At 41.1% G+C, this 24,257-nt stretch overlaps 1 protein-coding gene across 1 annotated transcript in view; it reads right to left on the reverse strand.

Moving 5' to 3' along the window:
• The window catches only part of nrxn2b (neurexin 2b), a 769,387-nt gene that overhangs the window by 665,845 nt on the left and 79,285 nt on the right, over nucleotides 1-24,257 (reverse strand). The window contains 1 exon segment of the mRNA XM_071206612.1: nucleotides 16,666-18,044. Within this exon segment, the coding sequence (XP_071062713.1) occupies nucleotides 16,666-17,377 (712 nt within the window). The 5' untranslated portion in view covers nucleotides 17,378-18,044.

The following is a 24,257-nucleotide window of genomic DNA, read 5'->3' on the forward strand; positions in this document are numbered from 1 at the left end:
AATTACATGTGATATGACAGGTTGAACCCAAGACGGGTGTACAGGATACCTAGTGCTGGCACTCAGGCTCACTCCCCACTTCTCCCCCCTAAACCCTCTAAGATGAGAGCGTTCAGTGGCTCTGCAAGCGACTGATGTGTCACAGAGAAAACACTGCAGTGAAAGTTGACTGGACTCGAGGCTAGCTGCCAAAAAAGCTAAGAACAAAAGATGGGCTTTGGAGGAGACGTTACAGAAGTGAGTTGACTGGTCTCCTTTATTTTCCTCCTCCGCCTCGTAGCCACTTGTACACTCCAAAAACCTTGATCACTCATGTATGCAGGTCAAACGGAGTTAAGCGAATAGTACATGTTTCAATAGCAGCAGCCCTCAAGGACAGTGTTGAACAATTTACCATTTCTAACAGCTGGTAAGTGTTTTATTTTTTTACCTATACTGACTTTCTTCATCTGTCTGCTACCAGTGTTTGGCTGCTACACATCTGGACCTTTTTGGATTACTGTGATTGCCTTTGGCAACGGCAGCTGTCTATTTCAAATGCAGGAGAAACAGAAGTATGGCTCTGTGTGCTGGCTTTAGTCAGTGGCAACAGGTGAAAGCATGAGAACAATGGCCCTAGACATTTAATTTACAAGCAGTACAATGGAGCAACCTGGACATCGGGAGCAAATATTGAAAGGCAACCCAATTTCTGTTCTGTCAAAATTAAGTATTTTTCTACAAAAAAAATGTTGAGAAAATGTTACGAGAAAACTATGTAGTATCATATTGCATCCCGTAGCGATACTATTTTTACTATCCATACTTTTTGTAGGGATATCCATCCCATCAGCGCACCGCTGGTTTCCATAGGTTTTGTCCCATTCCATATTCCAATGGTACAGGTTAAGTTTCATTGGTCTGTTGTATCTCAGATATTGAACTGTATGAACACAATATGGTATTGTACTCTACTTTTGTTTTTATTATGACTTATTTTCACATTCTACACAGCCTTGCACTGTCAAAAAAAGAACTTTGACTCTGAATTAATTTAAAAAGGATTAAAAGTTCCATGTCCTGTCATATTCTTCCATCGCTTTTATGACATATTTGTCGTGTTATCTTTTCAGAGGGAAATCCTTACTTTGTTGAAGTCATAGTTGTTGTATGTATCTTGGTGTATTGTTTTGCTTGTTTGTGCCCTTTTCCTGCAATTTCTGCCCAAAGAGACAAAGCTACACAGAAGCACCTAAACCCAATTTTTCAAGCTCAGGAAGAGCAACAGTGTGCGGTCAACAATACATGGAGCATTTCAGGCCTCTCCGAGTCCAGACTGTGTTATTTCCACCTCAGTGGTATTCTACCAGTTAACACCTGCTCTCGTCACTGCTGTCAGCCACCTGTGCAGAGCTACTGCTCACAAATACATCCCCAAACATACTAAAAAAAAAACAGGTCATATCACAGTAGTCACCTCACCTGGCTAAAGACAAATCCATCTCTGCTCGTGTCAAATCTCTGAGTTAGCATTAAGCGTAGGTTTGTGCATCTCTCCCTTAATCCTGGTTTGTGTGTGATTAAAGTGCAGCACCCCATTTAGATAGTAGCCTATATAACACATTCACACAAAATATGACATTGGTAAAGATTGAGCCCAGTCATAGCTCTACATTAACACCCTAGTGGGAGAGGATAAAACCATCTTGATCACTGATTATGTGGGTGGAACTATTGAGTTCCATTTCTGTGCAAGTCAATGGGATATATTTACTGATGCATAAAGCTAGCTAGCAGTTTACTTAAAGATCGCTTCCCCTTCAAAGGTCTAAACAGCTTTTTGTTATACAGTAAGCAGCCCAAGTTACACATGAGGTCAATATACTAACCCCCATTAAGGGCAGCCAAATAGATCGTGTTTCAGTCAATATAATGTCAACTTACGCAATAAACAAATCGCAAAAGACAACTTTAACCCAAGGAGGCCATTTTGATATGTTTTCAATTCATTCAAGATCAATCCTAGATGAAATTGAAGAAACATCAAATTGGCTGAAATAAAAAGAGGGTTTGACAGTAGCTCTAACGGGAGGCGAGTTACTATTTTCTCAGTGCTCTAACCTCCTCCAGGAGGCGCCAGGGTATGGCTGGGGTAGGCTACACCCATACCAAGAAATGGCTTAGCCCCACCATGAACAATTATGTTAAAGTAAGCAAAACAAAGTCCGCCAACTCGCGCGGACTAAATTGCACAGACAGCAGTAAGATTGATTTCAGTAGTCACTTGTCTGGAAATACCGAAGACCAGAAACGGTTTTGAAAACTTTTGTCACGTAGTGATCGTATTCTCAATAGAACATCTTTGATAATGTCTTCTGGCCAATCAGAATCACGATAACGGCGTGGTGTTGTTGCAGGAAGTCCCGATACATCGATACAACATTACACCTTGATAGAAATCAACACGTAATGAAATAAGACCCCACGGTTTGATGATTGATAGGTGTGTGGGCTGTCTTTCATTTTGACACACAGAACAATGGGCGCTATCCACAATGTAAAGTCACAGCCTCTTCCCTCTTCTCTCTGTGCAGTAGCAGGTTCAGCTTTCAGAACAAAGTAACTAAAAACTAAAATGGCATTCATTTTTTTAAATATGTCGTGTAGTAATAGATGTATTTATTTGTCTTCTCAAGAGAGTACCAGAATGTGTATTTTATGTTAGTATTTCAAAAGATCTCCTGGGGGAGAATCCCCCCAGACCTCCTGCAGGGGTTGGGGTTTCAGCACGTCAACTCTTTCACCTGTGGGGAAGTTGCAGGATTCCAGGTCGCCCTTTTTATTTACTACGAGACAAATGTGCCTTTTTATTTCATACAGTTCAATTTGGATTGAGACAGGGAAATAATCTTAACCTCACGCGTGGCGTTTCACTGTATGTTTCACTATGTAATTACATTGCAAATACTGACTTGAGCCCCACCACTGTATGGGTTAGCCCTACCATAGATTACCCAACAAAAATACTCTGGAGCCGCCACTGCATACAGTGCATCGGCCGAGAGATATACTGAATGAAGTCATATAAATGTTCTAACCATTGCATGGCTTGCCTTACAGCATCAGCGTCAATCAATCCCTTCCACTACTTGATGCAAGCGTTGTGTCGTGACGCAGGATCATGCTAAACCTCCACCAGGGAAGATAATCCACTCTCTTGTCTTTAAAAGCTGGCAAACCTCCACTATTCTGTGTTCCAGGGGAAATAAAGAGGGCCAGATGTATTGGTATTCAATCGCACGCTAAAGCAACGGTCGTTCCTGGTGATTGCTTTCAGGTAAAGGGACTGTCAGGACTTCTGCTTATAGAAGCTCCAAGAGCCGAGGAAATTAAATCTCACTCAAGCCAGCTCTGCCTTTTCATCACAATAAAGAGGGGAGCTGGTATTATCTCCTCGCAAGTAAAAGGGAGAGGTGAACTGTTGGCGCGTAATAGACCTGATGTGGTTAAGTGTTGAAAAGGTCAGTGCATCTTCTAGAGTTAAGTCAGGGAGAACAGCTCCAGTGACAATAGAGTAATAAAATGATTGATGATATGTGTATGAATGTCCACTATGTTTGTATATTATGTACATGTATGCGGAACTGCTGGACGGAGCCCAGAACAAATTTCCTTACGGGGACAATAAAGTATATCGTATCGTATCGTATCGTAATAGCATTTTATAGCTTGATCAGACATGTGAACAGCAGAACAATTGTCTTTGGGATTGTGATTTATTTTATCCCTTCTCTCTTGCTCTTGTTCCTGCCTCTGTATTCATGAGCTTAGTCTTTAACTAGGCAGTCTCATTTTTACAATATTTCGCAATTCACAGTAGACGATGTTGACTTTGTATGACTTTGCTGCAATGGTGGACCTAAATTAAAACCCGGGCTGAACAACAAGCATTAGGGAAAGGCATTTTGTTTATTGTAACTCTGAGCTGTAAAGATGATTCAAAAAAATGCATGGCTTAGTGGAACACAGAGACGAGAGTTGGCAGAGAAAATGGGACTAGAGGCTGTGCTCATTGTATAAACTTGGCATTAACTCTTGGCATAATAAGATTAGCCCTATTTTCACATGAACTGTGTTTTCTGCATTTACAGTGAAATTGTGTAATTTCTAACATTCAGGATGACCTCTAACCTTCTCGTCTAAGTTATTCTTAGGCAATAGGCCGACAAAGGAGAGAGGAAAAGATTATCACCAGCACTGCTCTTGGCATTTTACTATTTGCAATTACTGTACTCTCTGTCCTTTTCAGGCTCTGATAGTCAAAAAGCCCTTTAATGTGAAGCCCGAGTCAATATTTACCATCTCTGCACGACTTGTGAGCAGTGACGCCAGAGGATGTGTGTCAATGTGTTTGTGTGTTTATGGAAATATGTGATTAAGTCCTTTTACTGAGAAGTATGGACGTGAATAAATGCAGCGCGATGTTGTGATGACTGCTGCAAAAGCAGACGGACAGACTGAATAATTATATTAATCATTTCGGAATGCGAAATTAAAATCTGTTTCCTCGCATTAGATTATCGTATCATCATATTTGTTGCTGAGGAGACTGAACACTGTCACCATGATGGATGCCTGCGTGGTAACACATTAGTTATGGCAGTAGGGGGACTGGAAGTACAGAGGAGAGAAGGTGAAACAACTACATTCACATTTGGAGAGAACTCTATTTTACCTTTCTTTGTTGTGGACATTTCCATTCCATCTGTCAACCTGCCTGTGAGACACAGAGAAGCTGCTGAAAGCCTCACCTGGGAGGCCTCGCACAAACTGAAAACCACACATAGGTTCCCCTGATTACAATTCTACACATTCCTGCAGACACACAAGGTACAGGGTGGCGCCACTATGTGCTGCCCTGCAGCACTCACAGCGTGCCCCTCAAGCTGTTCCATTTTCCCTGACAAATATCACCCTGGGCAATCCGTCAAAGACATAAGCCTATTCTTAAGGCACTGGAAGATTTTGTAGCTACTGCTGCCAAATGTTTGTGTCTGTTCTCTTTATTGTGCAGGGTCCTACTGTTCACCAATTAGCAACATATATCTCTTCGCCTCTTTAATGTGATCCCTCTGACTGATATTTCTAACATCTGAAAGTCCTCTTTCTAAAAAATCACCGACTGTGTGAACGTGAAAATGAATAGAATATCACCTCCCATCTTCAGAGCAATCTGACTATTATAACATTAGCGTTAAGAAAGCTTACTTAAATATCTGCCACAACACAAGTAACCGGATCATAGTAACATTACGTACAGTCCGCGGCACTATGAGTGCAGACGTCGATGTGTGCCATTATCATTCATATCACATCATAATGTATCATTGATTATCTGAGTCAGCTTCTTGAGCCAATTATCTGGCCGTGCAACACTTACAGTGTCACGTATGCAAAAGTATTATTTTAAGCAACACATTAAAGGTGGGGTAGGTAAGTTTGAGAAACCGGCTCGAGATCGCTAGAATTTGAAAATACACAACCGGAGAAAATCTGCCACTTCCTTATAGAGCCCCTCCTCCAACACACACGAACGCGCACATGACCAATGAGGGCACGCGATAAGTTTGTGCCCCGATGGAAGGCTGACAGGCAGGTAGGCCATTGTACTTTTTACAGTATTACGGCTTCCACAGATGAACATTTTTTATGGATTTTTTGTCAAAGCACTTCAGATATTCATTGCTATCGGGATGTTAAGAGCATTCCATGGAATATAACAAAAAGTGTATCTCGAGCCGGTTTCTAAAACGTACCTACCCCACCTTTAAGTTGATGAAACACTCAAGTCAAATGTAATTCAAGTCGGAACCACTCTTGTCTTAGGCAGTGATATCATAAACCTGTTAATGTACGCATTCAAACACTTTTTCTTTTACCAGCTGTATTCACCTTGCAGGTGCAGCTATGTGGCTTTGATCCTGGATAAAGTGTTTAAGTCATGGATGTTTAAAGTTTAACGTCTTCATATTTGTCTAATATTATAGTTTAATTTTCATTCAGGAAGTATGACGCTGTCAGTACGCTTGTCCATGTTTGTGATTGGTCGAATGTTGCTAACCCCGTCCTTTTCACGTGAACACACACTCAGCCGGGCTGGGTTGATTTACCGAGTTGATAACCAGAGTCGTAGGACCGCTTAGCGAGATCGCGTTTGTTAGGGTTAGTTAAGCCAGATATCCAGGGTACTTATTGTAAGTCGCTTTGGATAAAAGCGTCAGCTAAATGCAATGTAATGTAATGTATGTTGAACTGGATTCGTAGTTTAGGCCTGTGTCACAATTTTGCCTAAAATATCTCACTTTCTTTACCAACAGAACCACACACTCTGTGTTACAACCAGAGCTCATTGATAAGCCAAGTGATTTATTTGTATTTGTTATAGTCACTCAAGAAAATCCATGGTAGAGTGGAAATAAATAAAACTGAAGTTTTATACTGGATGTTGTCAAGTCTCACTAGCAACAAGGCGGGGGAGCTCTGATGAGCCACAAGCACAAACAGCTTGCAACTTGAGTGACGGCATTACAGCAGCCGGCACATCAGCAATCAGGCCTCATTTCCTAGTAATTTGGTGTCATCAGGGCTGTATTAACTCAGTAGGTGGTCCCGTCTGTTTGGAGGTCTGCATAAATAAATAAATAAATGTCATGAAACCAACGAGGAGATCCATGAAGTAATAAATAAATGCCAAATAGTTAGTGCAGACATCAGCCGTGATGGCACCTTATAGGGCTGCTCAATTAATCGTATTTTAATGGCAAATACGATTTAGGCGTGCAACGATTAAGAAAACAACGTAATCAAAATAAAACGATTTTTTTTTTTTTTCCCCTTCAGTTGAATTATACTTAACGTTCAGGGTAATGAACTGTTAAAAACATACTGTTCACATTTTTTTTTGCAATAAATGAATGTTTTCAAAGTAAATGGATAATCGTTTTTAATAATTGTGATATCAATTATTGACCCAAATAATCGAGATTATGATATTTGCCATAATCGAGCAGCCCTAGCACCTTAGCTTCTTTAGGTACTGTCTGATGGCCAATTGGAGTCCCTCATGTAATCCGGGCCTCTCCTTGACATACTTGAGTGTAGTACAGGGTATTTTGTACCCACTTTAACTGTGGCCTAATTTGTACACCATAGTCAGGGCTATGGGGCACAAGGGGAGGTATCAGAACCATCTCTACTCATCAATATTGTTATATAACAGTAAGAGAGCCTTTTGGCTGGCAAAGCGAGGGGAATTACAGACCTCTTTTGAAGGTTAGGGTTTTCCCACTGACTGTGTCAACAGCATCTAAGCATTGCTGTGGTTTAAATACTTTCCCATGCTTTCACATCTGTTTTTCAAACCCTGTTTGTTTTCCACATTTCTTCCCAGACTCCCCATGTTTTCTGTTTTTGAGTCAATGCACAAACAAGTTGTTCCAGGAGAGGACCACAGGGGGTCTTCTGATGCATAGGGATCTCTTATCAGTCACAATACAGTGAGTCATCATTTTTACCAGCAGATTGGGGATACAGAGCAAAATGATTGACAGTCATTGTGATATTGGGTATGGGAAAGAAAGGTACTGCTAACAAGTATTTGCCTTTCATGATTTCAAACTGTTGTAATACAAAGTGTGAGTAATATAGAACATTGTCATAGTTAACTAAGTAATCATGCATCAAATATATTGCTTACAAAGTTGTATTCCCGAAACCTTGAATATGTGTTGTTCTTTTTGCCAGCTAGCGTGTGTAATATTGTGGCTTTGGATTCCCATGGCTTGTACGTCTTTTTTGATGAGGCCATCATTTAACAATAGAAATCTTAACAAATGACAACTGCATCACTTCAGATTAAAACAGAGTATTTAAGTACATAATGTATCTTGAAACCCATAATGACTTGTTGCAACCATCTCTCCAAAGAGTAAAGGTCTTAGTCATATTGATATAGAACATTGTGCCATTGACAATATCGGACTCAGAATCAGGTCGATTGCTGAGTAGGTTCTCAAATATAAAGAATGGTTTTCTGGTGGCTGAAGCCTTTCAGGAGCCGCCCGTCTGTTAATTAACACTGAACACTAATAGTCAGGAGACCTTGGGAGGGAAATAAAATTTAAAAAATCAAACGTAATTGCATAAAGCACCCACCAGACAGTCAAAAATCTATATATATGAAGTTTGAAACAATTTACGTGAGTATGTTTCGATACTGATACTGCAATACCAAGACAGTAAAAACAAGTCACCAGAGAATTCCGTATTGATTTGCTTTGTTGTTGCATTAGAACATCTGTCTAATACATAGCAGGAAGATACATGTCGATGTTCTCATTTATTATTTAAAACACCTCATAGTCACAATACAAGCTGCAGTGACACACTTATTTATAGCAATAATACAAATAAATACTACTAATGACATTTTTTTGTTTGCTTTAGGCTCACTTTTTCTCCTACAGCTGAACTAAAATAGGGAAGACAGCATGTGACGTTTGACAGGGATTTGAGGTCAGATCTTTCTCTTACTTTGTTCAACTGTAGAGTGACAGCAGGGGTAGAGAGCAAGCTTTAATTGCAGTTGACGGCTGGCAGAGACCTTTAAGTCTGTAAATACGCACCTGAGCAAAAGGTGATGAAGGTGGTGGGCTGGAAACATCAGATTGACACATTTCCTTGAAGCGACTTGCTTGACTGCACACAGCCCACCTGCATCCTACGCTAACACCCCATTGCGTAATACAAGTCAAAACAAATATGTTTTGATGGTGCTTAACGCTCTTCGGCTCCTTTCAGTCGGGCAACTTTACCCCAAACTCTAATCCACTAATGCTTGCTTTTTGCTTCTGCAGGGAGATGCATTCTGCGTCAAACTATTCATATTCAGATATGGTGCAAGGAATTAGGGGATTAGGGATTTAAGGAAGTCTGTCATCTAGAGCAGTTGTTACCAGATAGCTTTTTTTCAAGATGCAACGAAGGCCGGGTTATAAAAAAGCATGGATGGGGATCTACCTATTAGTGCAGACTAATGGGGTTTGCCTTCGTTCTCAAAAAGAAAAAGCACAGTTGATAGCATGTCCAGAGAAAATGAGATAACCCTGTAGCACGACATTCCTTCAAAGTATGAAGCATATTTGGCACCCATGCCTAAATAGAGAATTTCAGATTTGCCGTCTGCTCGAGGAAGATGGGATTCCATCAACAGGAGAATGGAAGCCCAGTTGCATGTGTCCTTTAAGAGAGATTAAAGGTGGGGTAGGTATGTTTCAGAAACCGGCTCGAGATACACTTTTTGTTATATTCCATGGAATGCTCTCAACATCCCGATAGCAATGAATATCTTAAGTGCTTTGACAAAAAATCCATAAAAAAATGTCATCTGTAGAAGCCGTAATACTGTAAAAAGTGGCCGGCTAAATGGATTGGATGGCCTACCTGCCTGTCAGCCTTCCATCGGGGTACAAACTTATCTTGTGCCCTCATTGGTCATGTGCGCATTCGTGTGTGTTGGAGGCGGGGCTCTATAAGGAAGTGGCAGATTTTGCAATATGTTACATTTGCATATATATTAAAATGTGCAATTTAATAACCAAGTATTCAACATTCTATTATGTTTTTTTGACTTGGTGTTTTTATTATTTCTCAGGATTTATGACTTGTTTTATATATTATGGAATGCTACTTTTATGTATTCTTATTCATTAACTACACACAGACTGACCCCCATAAGAAACAAGTACATTACAATAAAGTCTGTAATTACTTTTATTACTGATGTGACTTGAAAATGATACCACTGACAACATATTTCCATACTCTTCCTGTCTGCTCATTACCAACTAACACAAACCAAAACTGAGTGAATTGCTTATTAGGTTACTACAGGAAGGGCGGAGACGAGATCTATAATGATAGGAAGATAACGAACACCATGTCCCAACAGCACACAACAGCAGCAGAGCTGTAACATTATCTTTGATAAACAAAACAGCACATTTTAGCAATCACATCCAATGGAGGCTTCTATCATGGAGGATTCATTAGACGTTATCTGTGGGCTGGTGAAAGCAACACAACGCTTTGATTCTGTCAGGCTCTAACGTTACAGTCAGACCTATGGCTGATAAGGTTATCTCTGGGACCGTTTCTCATAGCCTAATGAGCTGCAGCCCCCTCATTAGCACTTTGTTTATTTAGGTATAGGACATGTTAAGTGGGAATTCAATGATCAGGCAGTATATGGAAAAGGGGGTGATAGGAATGTAACTACTAATATGTCATGATCTTCTCTATAGGTGAGAGAAACTGTTGCTTATTTCACAACATGACATAACAGGGTTTGAATGAAACGGTTAAAAACTAATTTCATAAACTGAAATAGGGGTTTGAAAATCGTGCCAATAATAGCTTGGCTTTTTCACAGGAACTGACATATTCACAGTTGAAAAGTGTTCAGTTTAAATTGGCTTCATGTGGCCCTTACACATACCAATTTAAATAACCGCTCACTGCTTCAGTGAAACGTAATTTTGTCAAAATAAACATATTTGATTTAAGCTTATTATATTCATTTAGTGTTTTGGAAAAAGGTTTTTCTTGCATCACAGCTTGAGACAAGCAAATCACGCCGTTTTCAGAGTCTCCTACGGGCTGGCTATCAAAACATTTTCGCCAAATATATGCTTGAAAGTCAGGACGAATACATTTTTTCCCATAATAAATTCTTTATTGAGCAGGTGAAAGGCAAAATACATAACTTGGGTCTTAAGGAGCTGCAAAGAATGTTCGTAAACTAAGTGAGCTTCCACTGTCACTCTTTCTATCGACCACAAACTCCCTAGTGACCCTACACCCCTTTAAAACAAATAACAGTGTCAATACCCTACACCAGAGGTGTCAAACTCAAGGTCCGGGGGCCAAATCCGGCCCGCGACTTCATTTTATGTGGCCCCGCAAGAGCTTGCAAAGAATATAATACGATTATTATACGGTTATATGCCACTTTACAGAAGCCGGTTGCCCATAAACTACATGTCCCACAATGCATCTCGTTTTGTGACATGCCACTGAAGAGACTTGCAATGATTTTCCCGAGACTTCTGCTTTCAGACGTAGTTAATTACTAAGTTATTATCCTATCCGATAATAATCCAATTCAGAGGCAATAATGTAATATAATACATTATTTTATATATATATTATATATTTATATAGTTACAACCGGCCCTTTGAGTGCAACCATAATGCTAATGTGGACCGCGATGAAATGGAGTTTGACACCCCTGCCCTACACAAATATGACTAACACCCCCATGTTTGACCACATACACAGGAACATGTATAAGGAATAGCATCAAAATTGTTTAAATTGTAGACCTCCCACTATATTTCTTAAATGAGGCTTTCCGGGTCGAACTTTGGGCCGAATTTCTAGCTACAGGAATCCTTAAGGAACCAGGTTTCTGATTTATTCTGATACTGTATATAATAAAAAGTGATGATGGAATTGAATTGGAGGGTAGTTAGCAATAATGAGCCAAGCAGCTGGTTTTAAACACCTCTCTATATGCTGCTGCCAAGTGGGAGAGGGCTGCTGCATCAACCTTTTCCTCATCAAAAACAGTGATGTAGTGTTTATTCCACTGGCAGAGAACAGACAGCACATGTGGACCGATAACATCCAATTTTCTGTGACACTGCCAGATATGATTTCCTCTCACACGCAACAAAAATAGGGAACTAAACTCACACCCACGCGATTAGGTTTGGGAATTTCATTTTTCACGTCGATTATCCCTCAAAGTGTGATCAATTTAATGCAGCGTTACCACACATATGTATGTTTTAACCTTATTCTTATAGGTTTCAGTAAACACATCAAAGTTCCAAATGTATAGAGAATTATACATTATATTTATACATTTCCTAATCTCCTGGTTGTGACATACTGTCTACAGAGGCGGCACAGTGAACGCAGCATTAGCAGAGCAGCAGTCGTAGCTTCGGTTCTGTTTAGGTATCAAGGATGTGTTCAGGAACAATACTTTGTACTACGTTTACTCAAATACACTTCAGGATGCATGTGTGTAGGGCGCAAGTGTAATGCAAGCAGTGAGTGAAGCATGGGTAGAGAGCTAATTAATCATTCGAAAGATGAGTGAAAAACATGGCTGACATGTCTCCTCTGAAGACATGCTTTCACCCTGATGACAAAATGGGATTTTATAGAATAACACAAAGTATTTGATGTCCTCCACTGCTCTGACTTCTAACCGTGCTGCAGTGATGAACAGATGTTCTTCATGGCCCAGTGACATAAATGGGGTGAAGGCTGCGAGCTAGTTAAGGCAGTCAACTCGAGCACTTATGCTGCATTCATACATAACGCCCCTTGCCACTCTACAACCAACCAAACGGCGTCTCCTTAATATGCCGCTCTATTTAACCTAGATCTCTCTCCATGCATTGTTTGCTGCTGCTATTGCTGCAGCTACTTCCACGTCGCTGCTGCTTGCTGCCCCACCACCACCCCAGCTTCCACCCCCAGCTTCCATCTCTAGGCTCGGGGGGTTAGTTATTTAATCATCACTCATCGTGCTATGTATATCTGTGGAGTGATGAGGCCCGAGCCTAGACGCCAAACTCAACTATATGCTGCTTCTAATATACATTTCTAAACATGTTAAAGAAACACGTGAGTGTCTGACTGAACTGTTGGGTGTGGTTACAGGTCAAACCGAAGCTATGCCGTCAGAAGACAGACAAGCTTGTAAGTTTTAACCGGAGGGCAGCAAGGCACTGACTTTTGAGCGTGGCTTTAAGTTACCTTTTAACTTAATAAATCCAATTACACTTGCAGATGTCAGCGTCTGACCTTTCTAAAAATCAATAGGAAAGTAATTAAATTCACTGAATGGTTTTGCAAATTGCTACAGTGAAGGGATCCTGAGAGATCCATGAAGTCGATAATGCTAAGGCATGGTTTTGTTCTTAAGTGCAGTTTTGTCTTTTAAAAGAACATCATTGTGTCATGGTATCATTGTTTCTTTGGCCGGGATATCAGCTGAATATTGTAAAATAAAATAAACTTGAAAAATAACTTTAAAGTCAAGTGCAAAGACATCTTCTTGGCAACCCGAAAGTCTATTCATAGTTTGCTGCGGTATTAATATATTAATTTACTGTTTCACAAATTCATTTAACCTCTAATTACCCCGACTTGAGAGCTCATAACTGCATTGCTTCACATTGCCGTGTGGGGTTCAATAGAGAACAAAGCAAGGGTCAGCATCACTTATAAAAACAATGGCCGACAGAGGCACATAGTGGCTTTAATTACAAACCCTAATGGAAAAGACCTGCCCGTTTAACGACTTCTTCACAATGCAAACCATTGGGAATATAAGCTATGATTATGGCAGGAAGGGGCTCATACACACATCCATAGAGCGTGCACATTCTAGCAGTACTACTGTAGGTAGTCCATGTCTGCTTCTCTGTGAGCAGCCAATGTAATATCAGTTAAGTGAAACCTGAACTTTGTTTGTGTTGTCAGTGGTTAGTTTAAAAACATATATCCGGCTGAATCATAACCTCTAACTTTTATCCTCCCAATTCAACTTAATAATGTGTATGCAGAGGAGCCAGCATAATAAATGTTGAAAAGCTGCCAGATTTGGATAAAAGGTGCTAAAAGCTGAGAGAGATCACTGGTATCAAGTGAACACAACCAGAGTTACTCCACAAAGAGAAGGGTGGGATACAAGACTGAGGGAGATGAGATGGCACAACCTCCTTAAATTACAAAACATCAGTTGTCATATTCAATGTTCAGATTTGACCGTGTCGTCTTTGGGCTGACAACCAATATTAAATAAGATTTCAAAAGTCAGAAATACAAATGAATAAATAACACCTTTGTGGCTAATGCATTTAATATCAATGATTTGTCCGAAACTGCACTTAAGGGCTGCAAAAGTATTTTCCAATATGCATATTTTGACAAGATTTATGGAACATAAAGGGGTTTAGATCAAATAGTAAAAGTTTGGCGCTTGTCATGTGTGCTGAAGTCAAACATGAAAGCAACTTCTTTGTGTCAAACTCCATTCTCTCGTAGTATGTGATCATCAAAGCCTGCCCCTTCAGAGTCTGTGTCTATACGTGACCACCAATAACACTACACTTTAATTCAAGCTATCAACTTTTAATGTTGTTCAGATTGGTGATGGATTGTTTTGTCATCAAAATGACATTGAATATCAGGAGAAATACTATTAGCTCTTCACCAAAAATAACATCTTAAACAGGATATTACACCAAATATCCTCAAAAGAAATGTCACGTAAATATTAAAACTCTTTTCTGTCCTATGAGCCCTTTTTATTTTGTAATTTTGTACAACTATCCATTGTTCATTAAACAAATATTTTTTTGTTTTTTGTTGTGTTTTTCCAAAAAAGCCCATTTTCTTTGTTTCCTGTTTATTCACCCCACATGTAAAAATCTGCTTTGGAGTCTTTTCACATTCATTGAAATGTCTCCTTCACCACAGAGCTAACACAGCCAGACATGCATTTGTTAGTATCTAAAAGGCTCTTAAAGGCAACCAAAAGAGAGAGAGAGACCTTTACATTGCCACCCGTGTTAGAGAAAAGCAATAAATACATCACTGCACATAATGACCCAATTAACGGCCCTCAATCCAGAGACCATCTCTGAAAATAAATGATCACAGAGCAAATTAATATCTTCATGCTTTCTTTCTCATTCTTGCTCTCCTCTCCATTTCTCACTGTTGATCATCTCCTTCTCTCTCTCTCCATTCTCCCCCTCTATCTTACTCTCTCTCCATTTCAAAAGGACAAATGTTTCCAGCAGTCACTGTAGCACTGCATTGGTATTCTGCTCTCAATTTAGCCAAGAGCCAGGCGGCAGTATCTGCTTCCCGCAACCACACCGCAATCTGACACAGAGCTCACGGAGCGAGGGAGAAAAGGCTTGAAGAGTTGAAGGAGCAGAGAAAGACAGCAAAAAGAGGAGAGAGACACAGACGGACCTATAGCTGTGCAGCACATCTTTTGCTGTGCTAAAGGCTCTCTAACTCAGCCACAAGAAACGAAGGAATCTGATTTGGTTTAATTTCTTTAGAGAGAAAAAGACAAAACTAGACAGCTTATCGAGCCGGTATAGACTTTCTACTTAAAACAATTTAAATGCCTTAATCATAATCTTGGCTTCATGCTGATTTTATTATTTTTACTTCAGATCTATGAAAAGCAGTAGTCAAAGAAAAACAAATGGAACAAAACATTGTGTTTGCCTTGATGTATTTTCAGCTTTGTCGGAGCTTATCTCTGCGTGCCACCAAAGTACAAGACTACAAAACAATTGTCACATTGCTGCTGGCAAAGAAGTTATCTACCTTTTGAAGATCCAGTCATTTCATCACACAGGACAAGGTAGGCGCTACTGAGTCTATTGATTATTAATGATTGCACAATGCATTATTAATAGCACATATAAGGGCAAACGGTAGGTAGTCTGGAATGAATGACTGCACAGTGAATAAAAGAATGCACAAATAATGTGTTGAGCTGCAGACAATTCGAGAGAAAGAGAGGAGGGAGATAAGTGCAGGGGGAGGAGAGGAGGGAGTATGCTGACAGCGGGTAAAGGTGAAAGAGAGATAAGTGGAGGAAGGGAGTGAACTTGGGAGGGATGGAGCGGGGGAGGGAGGTGATGAGAGATGGAGCGGCCAGATAGTCTTGAGGAGAGAAATTAGGAGGCGGGAGAAGGATGAAGAGTAACGGAGAGATGGATGAACGTAAGGCGGAGGGAGAGACCATAGAAATGGAAATGGGATGTGTCGGTAAAGGAGGGAGCCAGAGGTGTAAAGCAGAACACAGTTTGACATGAGCTGACAGCAACGGAGCACATCCCAAGAGCAAAGAAGAAGAACAGGGTGCATGCCTGAGACAATAGGCTTGGAAAGGAAGACATGACGGAGACGGATAAAGAAACAAGAAAAACAACAGGAAATAAAGTGTGTCGAGAAGACCTACAATGTGAGAGTGTGCATTCGAAATACTTTTGTTTAGATATTCAGTATCTAAGTGTTGTTTAATTAAAACAATCCAATCAACATTGAAAGCAGCACGTGGGCCATGTCTTAATCTCTTGTATGAGTGACATCATCCCTAGAAACAGGTTTTTTCATTCAACAATTTAATCTTTAAAGCAATGAATCCTTTGTACCCTCTTTTCTCTTAGTCCTCGCTGTGCTAGCCCCTCAAGTATAAGAAGAACACAGAGATCCTACTTCCTCATACCAGCGAAACAAGCCACTTGTGACTTCACTGCAAGACACTTGGAAAAGGTCAAGAAGAGACTATTTTAGTATCATGTATACACATCAGAACTGCATATGTATAATACCTCTCCCACCACTGTCCCTTTAGGAGACTGAGTGTCGGATGACCAGAAAACCACACAAGAATGAAACGACCTATTTGGAGTAACGAGGCACACAGAGGATATCTTTAACGACAGCTGATTAATAGCTTAAACATCAACACAACCAAGGTACTGTACAGCAGGTAGAGCTTGAAGGTTCCTTACCTTCGTTGCAGTACTTCCCCTTGAAGCCGGTGTGGATGCAGTCGCAGCGAACTTCTCCAAACTCAATTGAGCAAAACCCTCCATTGAAGCACGGGTTCTGCTTGGTGCAGTGGTACTCCAGGTCGCTCTGCATGCCCTGGCTGTTTAACAAAGTAGGAGGCCTATCCCCCAACTTCAGATTGGAGATCAATCCCAGGAACGGTGGCTCGTACTTCACGGTGCTGGACGTAAGGGCAGAGAGGCGCACATCAGGTGGAATGCCGCCCACAAACAGGTCGCTGACCACTGCCATCTCCTTCCTCTTGGACTTGACCTCGGCTACTTTTGTCTCCCCGTCAACCATCAGGAGGGTCTCACGGAAGTTGCGGGTCAGCAAGACCATGTGCCAGCGGTCATTGTTCAGCCGTGTCTCCATGAGCACCGTGGCCGGCTCGGCACAGTGGATGGCGAAGCGCAGCTGGAGGTGCCCGTCTGCTATCAAAAGCTCCAAGAAGTCGCAGTTGCCGCCGTCATCCAGGTAGAGTAGTAAGGCTTTGCTGATGTTGGTCTTGAGACTGAAACTCAGCTCGCCCACCGATCCAGCTTCCCAGCGTCCATAGCGGGCCCACTGGCCAGGCGCCCCACCAAATTCGAGCATCTCCACTGTAGTGAGTAGGCTGATGAGGGCTATAGGCCACAGGGGCCAACCCAGGAATCGTAACCCCCTTTTCATGCTCAAAGTTCCCAAATGTCCCCTTTTCTACTTGATGCCTTACAGGTCTAATGCACCCCAGAGGTAACGTCTAGCTTTGTTGTGGCTAATAGCTTTCAAATGTAATCAAAAAGGTATTATTTATCACTGAAGTGGGATATCAAGCTCACCGAGTATAGTAATCCTTGCAGTGGCCCTACTCCAATTTTCTTGAAGAATCAGCAGTTTGTTCCTTTTCTCAGTGGGGCTATAATTCGTGTCCTTATCCTGACTCTCTCCTTCGTCTCTCCATCAGTTGGTGCCTCTGGGAATTGGAGGAAAGGAATGAGGAATAGCGGGAAAGTAAAAGAGGGGGGAATATGATAATTTCAACACAGCCGTTTCTTCAAAAGCCTCTTGGTCTATCCTGGGATGAAAATAGAATCTTAGTCTCTAGAATCCAAATTTGAGCTGGCGCCAAACGCTTGGGGGAAGAGTTATCTGATTATGATCTTTCTTTTAGGGGAATGCAAGTAGAAGAAAACAAGCAAAAGAGTGAGGGAACCGTGGAGGACACTAGTCTGCTCGTGTCTGCTAAAGCAACCGATGCGTTCATGGTTTCAGCGCAAACCCATTCTTCTCTTGAAATGGTAGGACCACGAAGCTTTACGCGGAAATGGGTCCCATCATGATTGTTGCAGATGGGGATCTGGAAGAAGCACACACAAACAAAAAGATGTTAATGTTACATACAATGTGTTCAAGTGCATTTTACCCCAACAGTATACAGCAGGGGTGTCAAACTCAATTTCATCACGGGCCACATCAGCATTATGGTTGCACTGAAAGGGCCGGTTGTAACTTTAAGATTATATAAATATACATATATAAATTAGTGCTGTCAAAATTATCGCGTTAACGGCGGTAATTAATTTTTTGAATTAATTGCGTTAAAATATTTAACGCATGTGCAGAATGGCCCGCCCCATACGTGCCACCAGTGGCAGCGCCAGGGTATGGATGGGGTAGGCTACACCCATACCAAGAAATGGCTTAGCCCCACCATGAAAAATGATGTTAAAGTAAGCAAAATAAAGTCTGCCAACTCGCGCAGAGTAAATTGCACAGACAGCAGTTAGTAAGATTGATTTCAGTAGCCACGGTTTTGAAAACTTTTGTCACGTAATGATCGTCTTCTCAATAGAACATCTTTGATAACGGCGTGGTGTTGTTGTTGCAGGAAGTCCCGACGCAGAATACTTTTGCTGTAGTACAGGGGTGCACATAACTGGTACGCAGGTTATGTGCGTAATCTGAAATGCGTACCGTCACTTGTGTCACAAAGCGCATTTGCGTACCGACGTACTTGTGAAGCTTTTCCAGAAGGCGGTTAGATCACCGGACGACAGAGTCGGTCTCCGTGTGCACAGACAGGGCTGCTGTTAACGTCGGTCTGTACAACGGAACTGTGCCAAATCTACGCCAACCGGCTGCGGAGGGAGATCCCCCCCTTCACTGGAGAACTGCGCTAAAACAGCTGATCACAACGTTCACACTCTGTGGTCACGAAGTACTCCACTAGCCCCCCCCTCTGTCGGCTTTCCTGAAGTACTCCCCGTTGATAGAAATCAACACGTAATGAATTAAGACCCCACGGTTTGATGATTGATCGGTGTGTGGGTTGTCTTTCATTTTGACATGCAGAAAAATGTTATAATAAACATAGATACTGTATGTTAAATGGATATATCCGCCTTCTTTCATTGATCTTTCCATTCCCACAACAATATACATAAAGAAATGGCATATTTTGGACATAGTTCGAATGGTGATTAATCATGATTAATTCATTTTTAAGCTGTGATTAATCTGATTAAAAATTGTAATCGTTTGACAGCCCTAATATAAATATTGAATATATATAAAATAATGTATCATATTACATTATTGCCTCTGCATTGGATTATTATCGAATAGGGTACGTCTGAAAGCAGAAGTCTAGGGCAATAATTGCAAGTCTCTTCAGTGAGAATGTCACAATATCATTTTAAAAGAAAAGCCACGTCCTGGAAAAACAAAAAACCGAAGTGACATTTTGAAAGTGAAAGTGAAATAAAAAAAATTCAAAATAATGTTTGAGAAAAAGGCTACTTCTAAGACAAAAAAAGTAAAATTCGGAGAAAAAATGCATAGGCTATGTTGAAGAAAAAAAGTCAAATTCTGAGAAAAAGTCAAATTTGAGATGCATTGTGGGACATGTCGTTTACGGGCAACGTGCTTCTGTAATGCATGTAACCGTATAATAAACATATTATATTCTTTGCAAGCTCTTGTGGGGCCACATAAAATGAAGTCGCGGGCCGGATTTGGCCCCCGGGCCTTGAGTTTGACACCCCTGGTATACAGCTTACAATGTGATCATTTCCACGTCAAGTCAATCAGCAATTATTCATCTCTTTTTATCATCCATCTAATTTGCCTAGAGTTTGCCTTTGCCTGCCGTTTCAGATACCATGTGCTTTGTGTACAAATCCCTTTGGTCTATTCAGTTGAAAGCCGAAAAAAAAGGTTTGTGCCGAGCCAAGTGATAAATAAGCTTTCTGATTTTTGCATAGCTCTATACTTCCCACAGAGGACTGAGCAATATGAATGTCGTATTTCCTCTGCCGCTTCTTAGTCATGTCAATATATGTGTCAAGCAAGTCACTGAACCTTAACATAGTGGTTTCATATGCAGGGAAGACACCAGTCCGACTTTAGCGATAGAATATATTTAATAAATCACACCCTTCAACTCTGGCGTGCACACACACACACACTATGAACATGCATACTGTATGTGTGCAAAAAGACACATCATTAAATCAAGTGTGATTCCGAGTGGAATGCTGCAGAGTCATTATCAGTCTGAGCAGCCCGTCTTGACCCTGGGGCTCGGCTTAATCCCTAGCCATTATTTCTTGAGTGAGATCTCATTTCCATCACAAACAGTCTACAATTAAAGCTAGGCTCACCCCTGCTCATGCTCCCTTGTTCTATCAAGGCTGGCGTCAAAGTGACAACGGATGACGCGGGCAGGGGAGGGAGGGAAGTGGGAGGAATACAGACAGAGAGAGAGAGAGAGAGAGAAATGCTGCACAATCATGATCTCAGACGTGTGAGCTTAACATTGATGGAGAAAGACGAGGGAGAACAGAGAGGACTGACAGAGCTGTGGGACGCAGACGGGAGAGAACAGAAATAATATGGGGCAGTATTTCGCCGGGTGATGTTAAGAATGGCAAAGAGGGCTTAAGACAGAACCAATGCGGTTGTATTTTCAACGTTGGAAGCACAGTGCTTAGGCAACTCAGTGTGAGAAAAAGTTTTTAGAGAGTACTTGTCCATGGACAAGTGAGTTTGGCAATGTACTTGTCCGAATACATTTTTCACTTGTCCAGAATTGACAAAAAATTGTGGCCACTGGAATCTTCTTCTTCTTCATCGTATTTTTTTACATTTTCCCACGGTTTTTACGACACCGCTAACGTAAGTGAGCGGTAACATTTTACTGCATCACACAAAGGGTTGGGTATCGTTTGGATTTTAACGATTCCGGTTCTGCTTTTCGATTCCGGTTCTGCTTTTCGATTCCGGTTATTTTCGGTTCCGGTTCTTTGAGAGGGTAAAAATAAGTCCCATGACAAACTGGGAGAAAAATATATTTCTGAAAACATTAAGTCAAATCTGTATTCCTATTTACAAATCACTTCATACTGTTTAATTTCTTACGGTTATTGAATACAATTATATAAAAATAATCTCTGCATTGTTTAGTTAGTTCTAAGTGGTGCAGTTTGAGAATGTACAAAGACTCCAGCTCATTCAAAACTCTGCAGCTAGACTACTAACAAATACCAAAAGGAAGGAGGGCTACTCTACACTGGCTTCCTGTAACCTTCAGAATTGATTTGAAGGTGCTTCTCCTCACATACAAAGCTCTGAATGGACAAGGACCCAGCTACATTGCTGACTCTCTAATGAACTACACACCCACCAGAACACTGCGATCATCAGATGCAGGTCTACTAGAGGTCACCAGAAAGAGTCATAAGAAGATCGGTGATGCAGCCTTTGTAAACTACGCCCCAAACTGTGGAACACGTTACCCAACAATATTAGGGAAGGCTTAATCTCTTTACCAAAGCATTTTACTGATTTTACACTATTATACTGCACTATTCTCTGTGATTGACATTTCACTATTTCTCTATGTTTTATTCCCCATGTTTTTATTTTTAATTATTTTATCCCACTTTATGCTTTGCTCTTGCTGCTTGTTTTACACTGATTTTATGTCTTATTTTGTACTGATGTAAAGCACTTTGAACTGCAATCCCCTGTATGAAAGGTGCTATACAAATAAAGTTATTATTATTATTATATTTATAGCCTATAGGCCTAGCGCTTTTCTACAACTCAAAGATGCTTGCACGCTTACACATGTCCTGCAATACACCTGCTGCAGCTGCCCAGCTGCTCACTGTTTGTAAAAGTTAATAAATAGTATAAATAGCATTTCAATAATGTACTTTCTATACCCTGCTTCATAAACAATACTGACATCCCTGTGCTCCTCCGAGTCTGGGGGTCCGGGGATGTGAGGACAGCGCGAGGACACAGACAGGGAGGCTGCTTCACTTCATAAAGGAAATGGCGTCAATATTAACAACATAGGAGCTAAAACGCTTAATAACCTTCATTACGTGTTCGAGAAAGAACATAAGAAAGTTTGACAAAGATGAGGCTGTTGAACGGGCAGCGGATCCGCTGTGTGTAGAAAGAGAGGGAGACGCTGAGCTGCACCGCGCAGCGATCAGCTGATACGGAGCATAGAGAGAGAGAGAGCTGCAGTCCGCGGGGCTCGGCCTCCCGTCCTCACAACTCTTATTAATCCCGGGACCGGACAATTGTTATTTGTTCCTATTCGGAACCGAGTTTTGCTTCCCAAGCCTGCCACTGTGCTACACTTCCCGCCCCGCCCCGCCCCGCCCCGCCCAGCCCCCGTCTAACTGTACAGAAAGCGGCGAGATGCATTTCCTTAGGAATCGACAAGCAGAACCGAAACTAACATTTCTAAACGAACAATGGCGGACACGGACACTTTGCGAATGAGTTCTGCCTTTTGTAAACTGAATGTATCAATAATTTGTCAATAAATCGGGGCGAAAAACGTCACTTGTCCGCCGGACAAGTCAATTGAAAGATCTACTTGTCCGATATTGTAAATAACACGTCCCGGACGGTGGGAGGTGTACTTTTTCGCACACTGCAACTGATAGCAAAATGACCACAGAACACAAACCAGATACTAGCATCCACTGGTTCTGATGAGTCATCTGTCTGTATATTTGTATATTGCTCCATTACTTATTTGTTTAACTTTCAGACAGCTAAAATCAGTATGTAGTCCGGTGTTACTTGATTGTTTTTTTTTCTTTTACATAATCTTATGTGTTCTCATCTATAACTAAGCACACATGACTTAGTGCAGGAGTGTCAAACTCAATTTCATCGCGGGCCACATTAGCATTATGGTTGCACTCAAAGGGCCGGTTGTAACTATATAAATATATAATATATATATAAAATAATGTATTATATTACATTATTGCCTCTGAATTGGATTATTATCGGATAGGGTAATAATTAACTACGTCTGAAAGCAGAAGTCCAGGGCAAATAATTGCAAGTCTCTGCAGTGCGCATGTCACAAAACGAGATGCATTGTGGGACATGTAGTTTATGGGCAACCTGCTTCTGTAAAGTGGCATGTAACCGTATAATAAACGTATTATATTCTTTGAAAGCTCTTGCGGGGCCACATTAAATGAAGTCGCGGGCCGGATTTGGCCCCCGGGCCTTGAGTTTGACACCCCTGACTTAGTGTATGTAGGACTGTTATTAAATATAAGAAGCCGTCCGAAAATAAATCTCGTCTTTGAATATGCAGCAACATGCCTCGAGCATTGATAAAGTGGGCCTAGTTTATTTTGGTCTCTGAGTGACACAGCCTGATCTGCATGTTAGTTCATCTCTTGTTTGTACACACGCTACATATACATGTATGCAACTGTTAATTAGAAAGCACAGGATTCATTAGCAGTTGTGAGGAGAAACATGTCCTGTTCAGACAAGACAGTAATTAGAGACGCATGTGGGCAGGTTTATTGTACTGTCTATTTACATAGTACATGTACAACTTATTATAGTATTGCAAACAAAACGTCTCACACATATGTAGACATGTACTACATCATGAGCAATACACATGCAAAACAGATCCCACAACTCTGTCATTCACAAACAGATCATGAAACAGTTTCAATAGCAATTATGAGCATCCCCAAAAACATGATAAAACCCGTCAACACATTGGGACAAAATCATTTTATTTTGTGAACAATTTGAGAGCTTACGCTTGCTTAATCAACCATTCTTTTAAGCACATCTGCGTCCCTTATGGGTAAATAGATTTGGGATATTCCCTGGCCAAATTGAATATTCATTGAGTTATTTCTGTCTGTTCGGGGACTCTACTGTGACAGAGAGATGCAGCATGTCGTGCTCTTTGTATAGGACTGTGTCTATGAAGGGTTACTATGGCCAGCTCGCCTGATGGTACCATTACATCCCAAGGACACTGAGGAAACATAACAAGCCTCAAGAGATAACTAGAGGGGTGTGTGTGTGTGTGTGTGTGTGTGTGTGTGTGTGTGTGTGTGTGTGTGTGTGTGTGTGTGTGTGTGTGTGGTGTGTGTGTGTGTGTGTGTGTGTGTGTGTGTGTGTGTGTGTGTGTGTGTGTGTGTGTGTGTGTGTGTGTGTGTGTGTGTGTGTGTGTGTGTATGTGTGTGGACTAGCATTACTATACTTGTGGGGACCA

Source organism: Pseudochaenichthys georgianus, chromosome 18, assembly GCF_902827115.2.
Source record: "Pseudochaenichthys georgianus chromosome 18, fPseGeo1.2, whole genome shotgun sequence".
NCBI classification, from domain to species: domain Eukaryota; kingdom Metazoa; phylum Chordata; class Actinopteri; order Perciformes; family Channichthyidae; genus Pseudochaenichthys; species Pseudochaenichthys georgianus.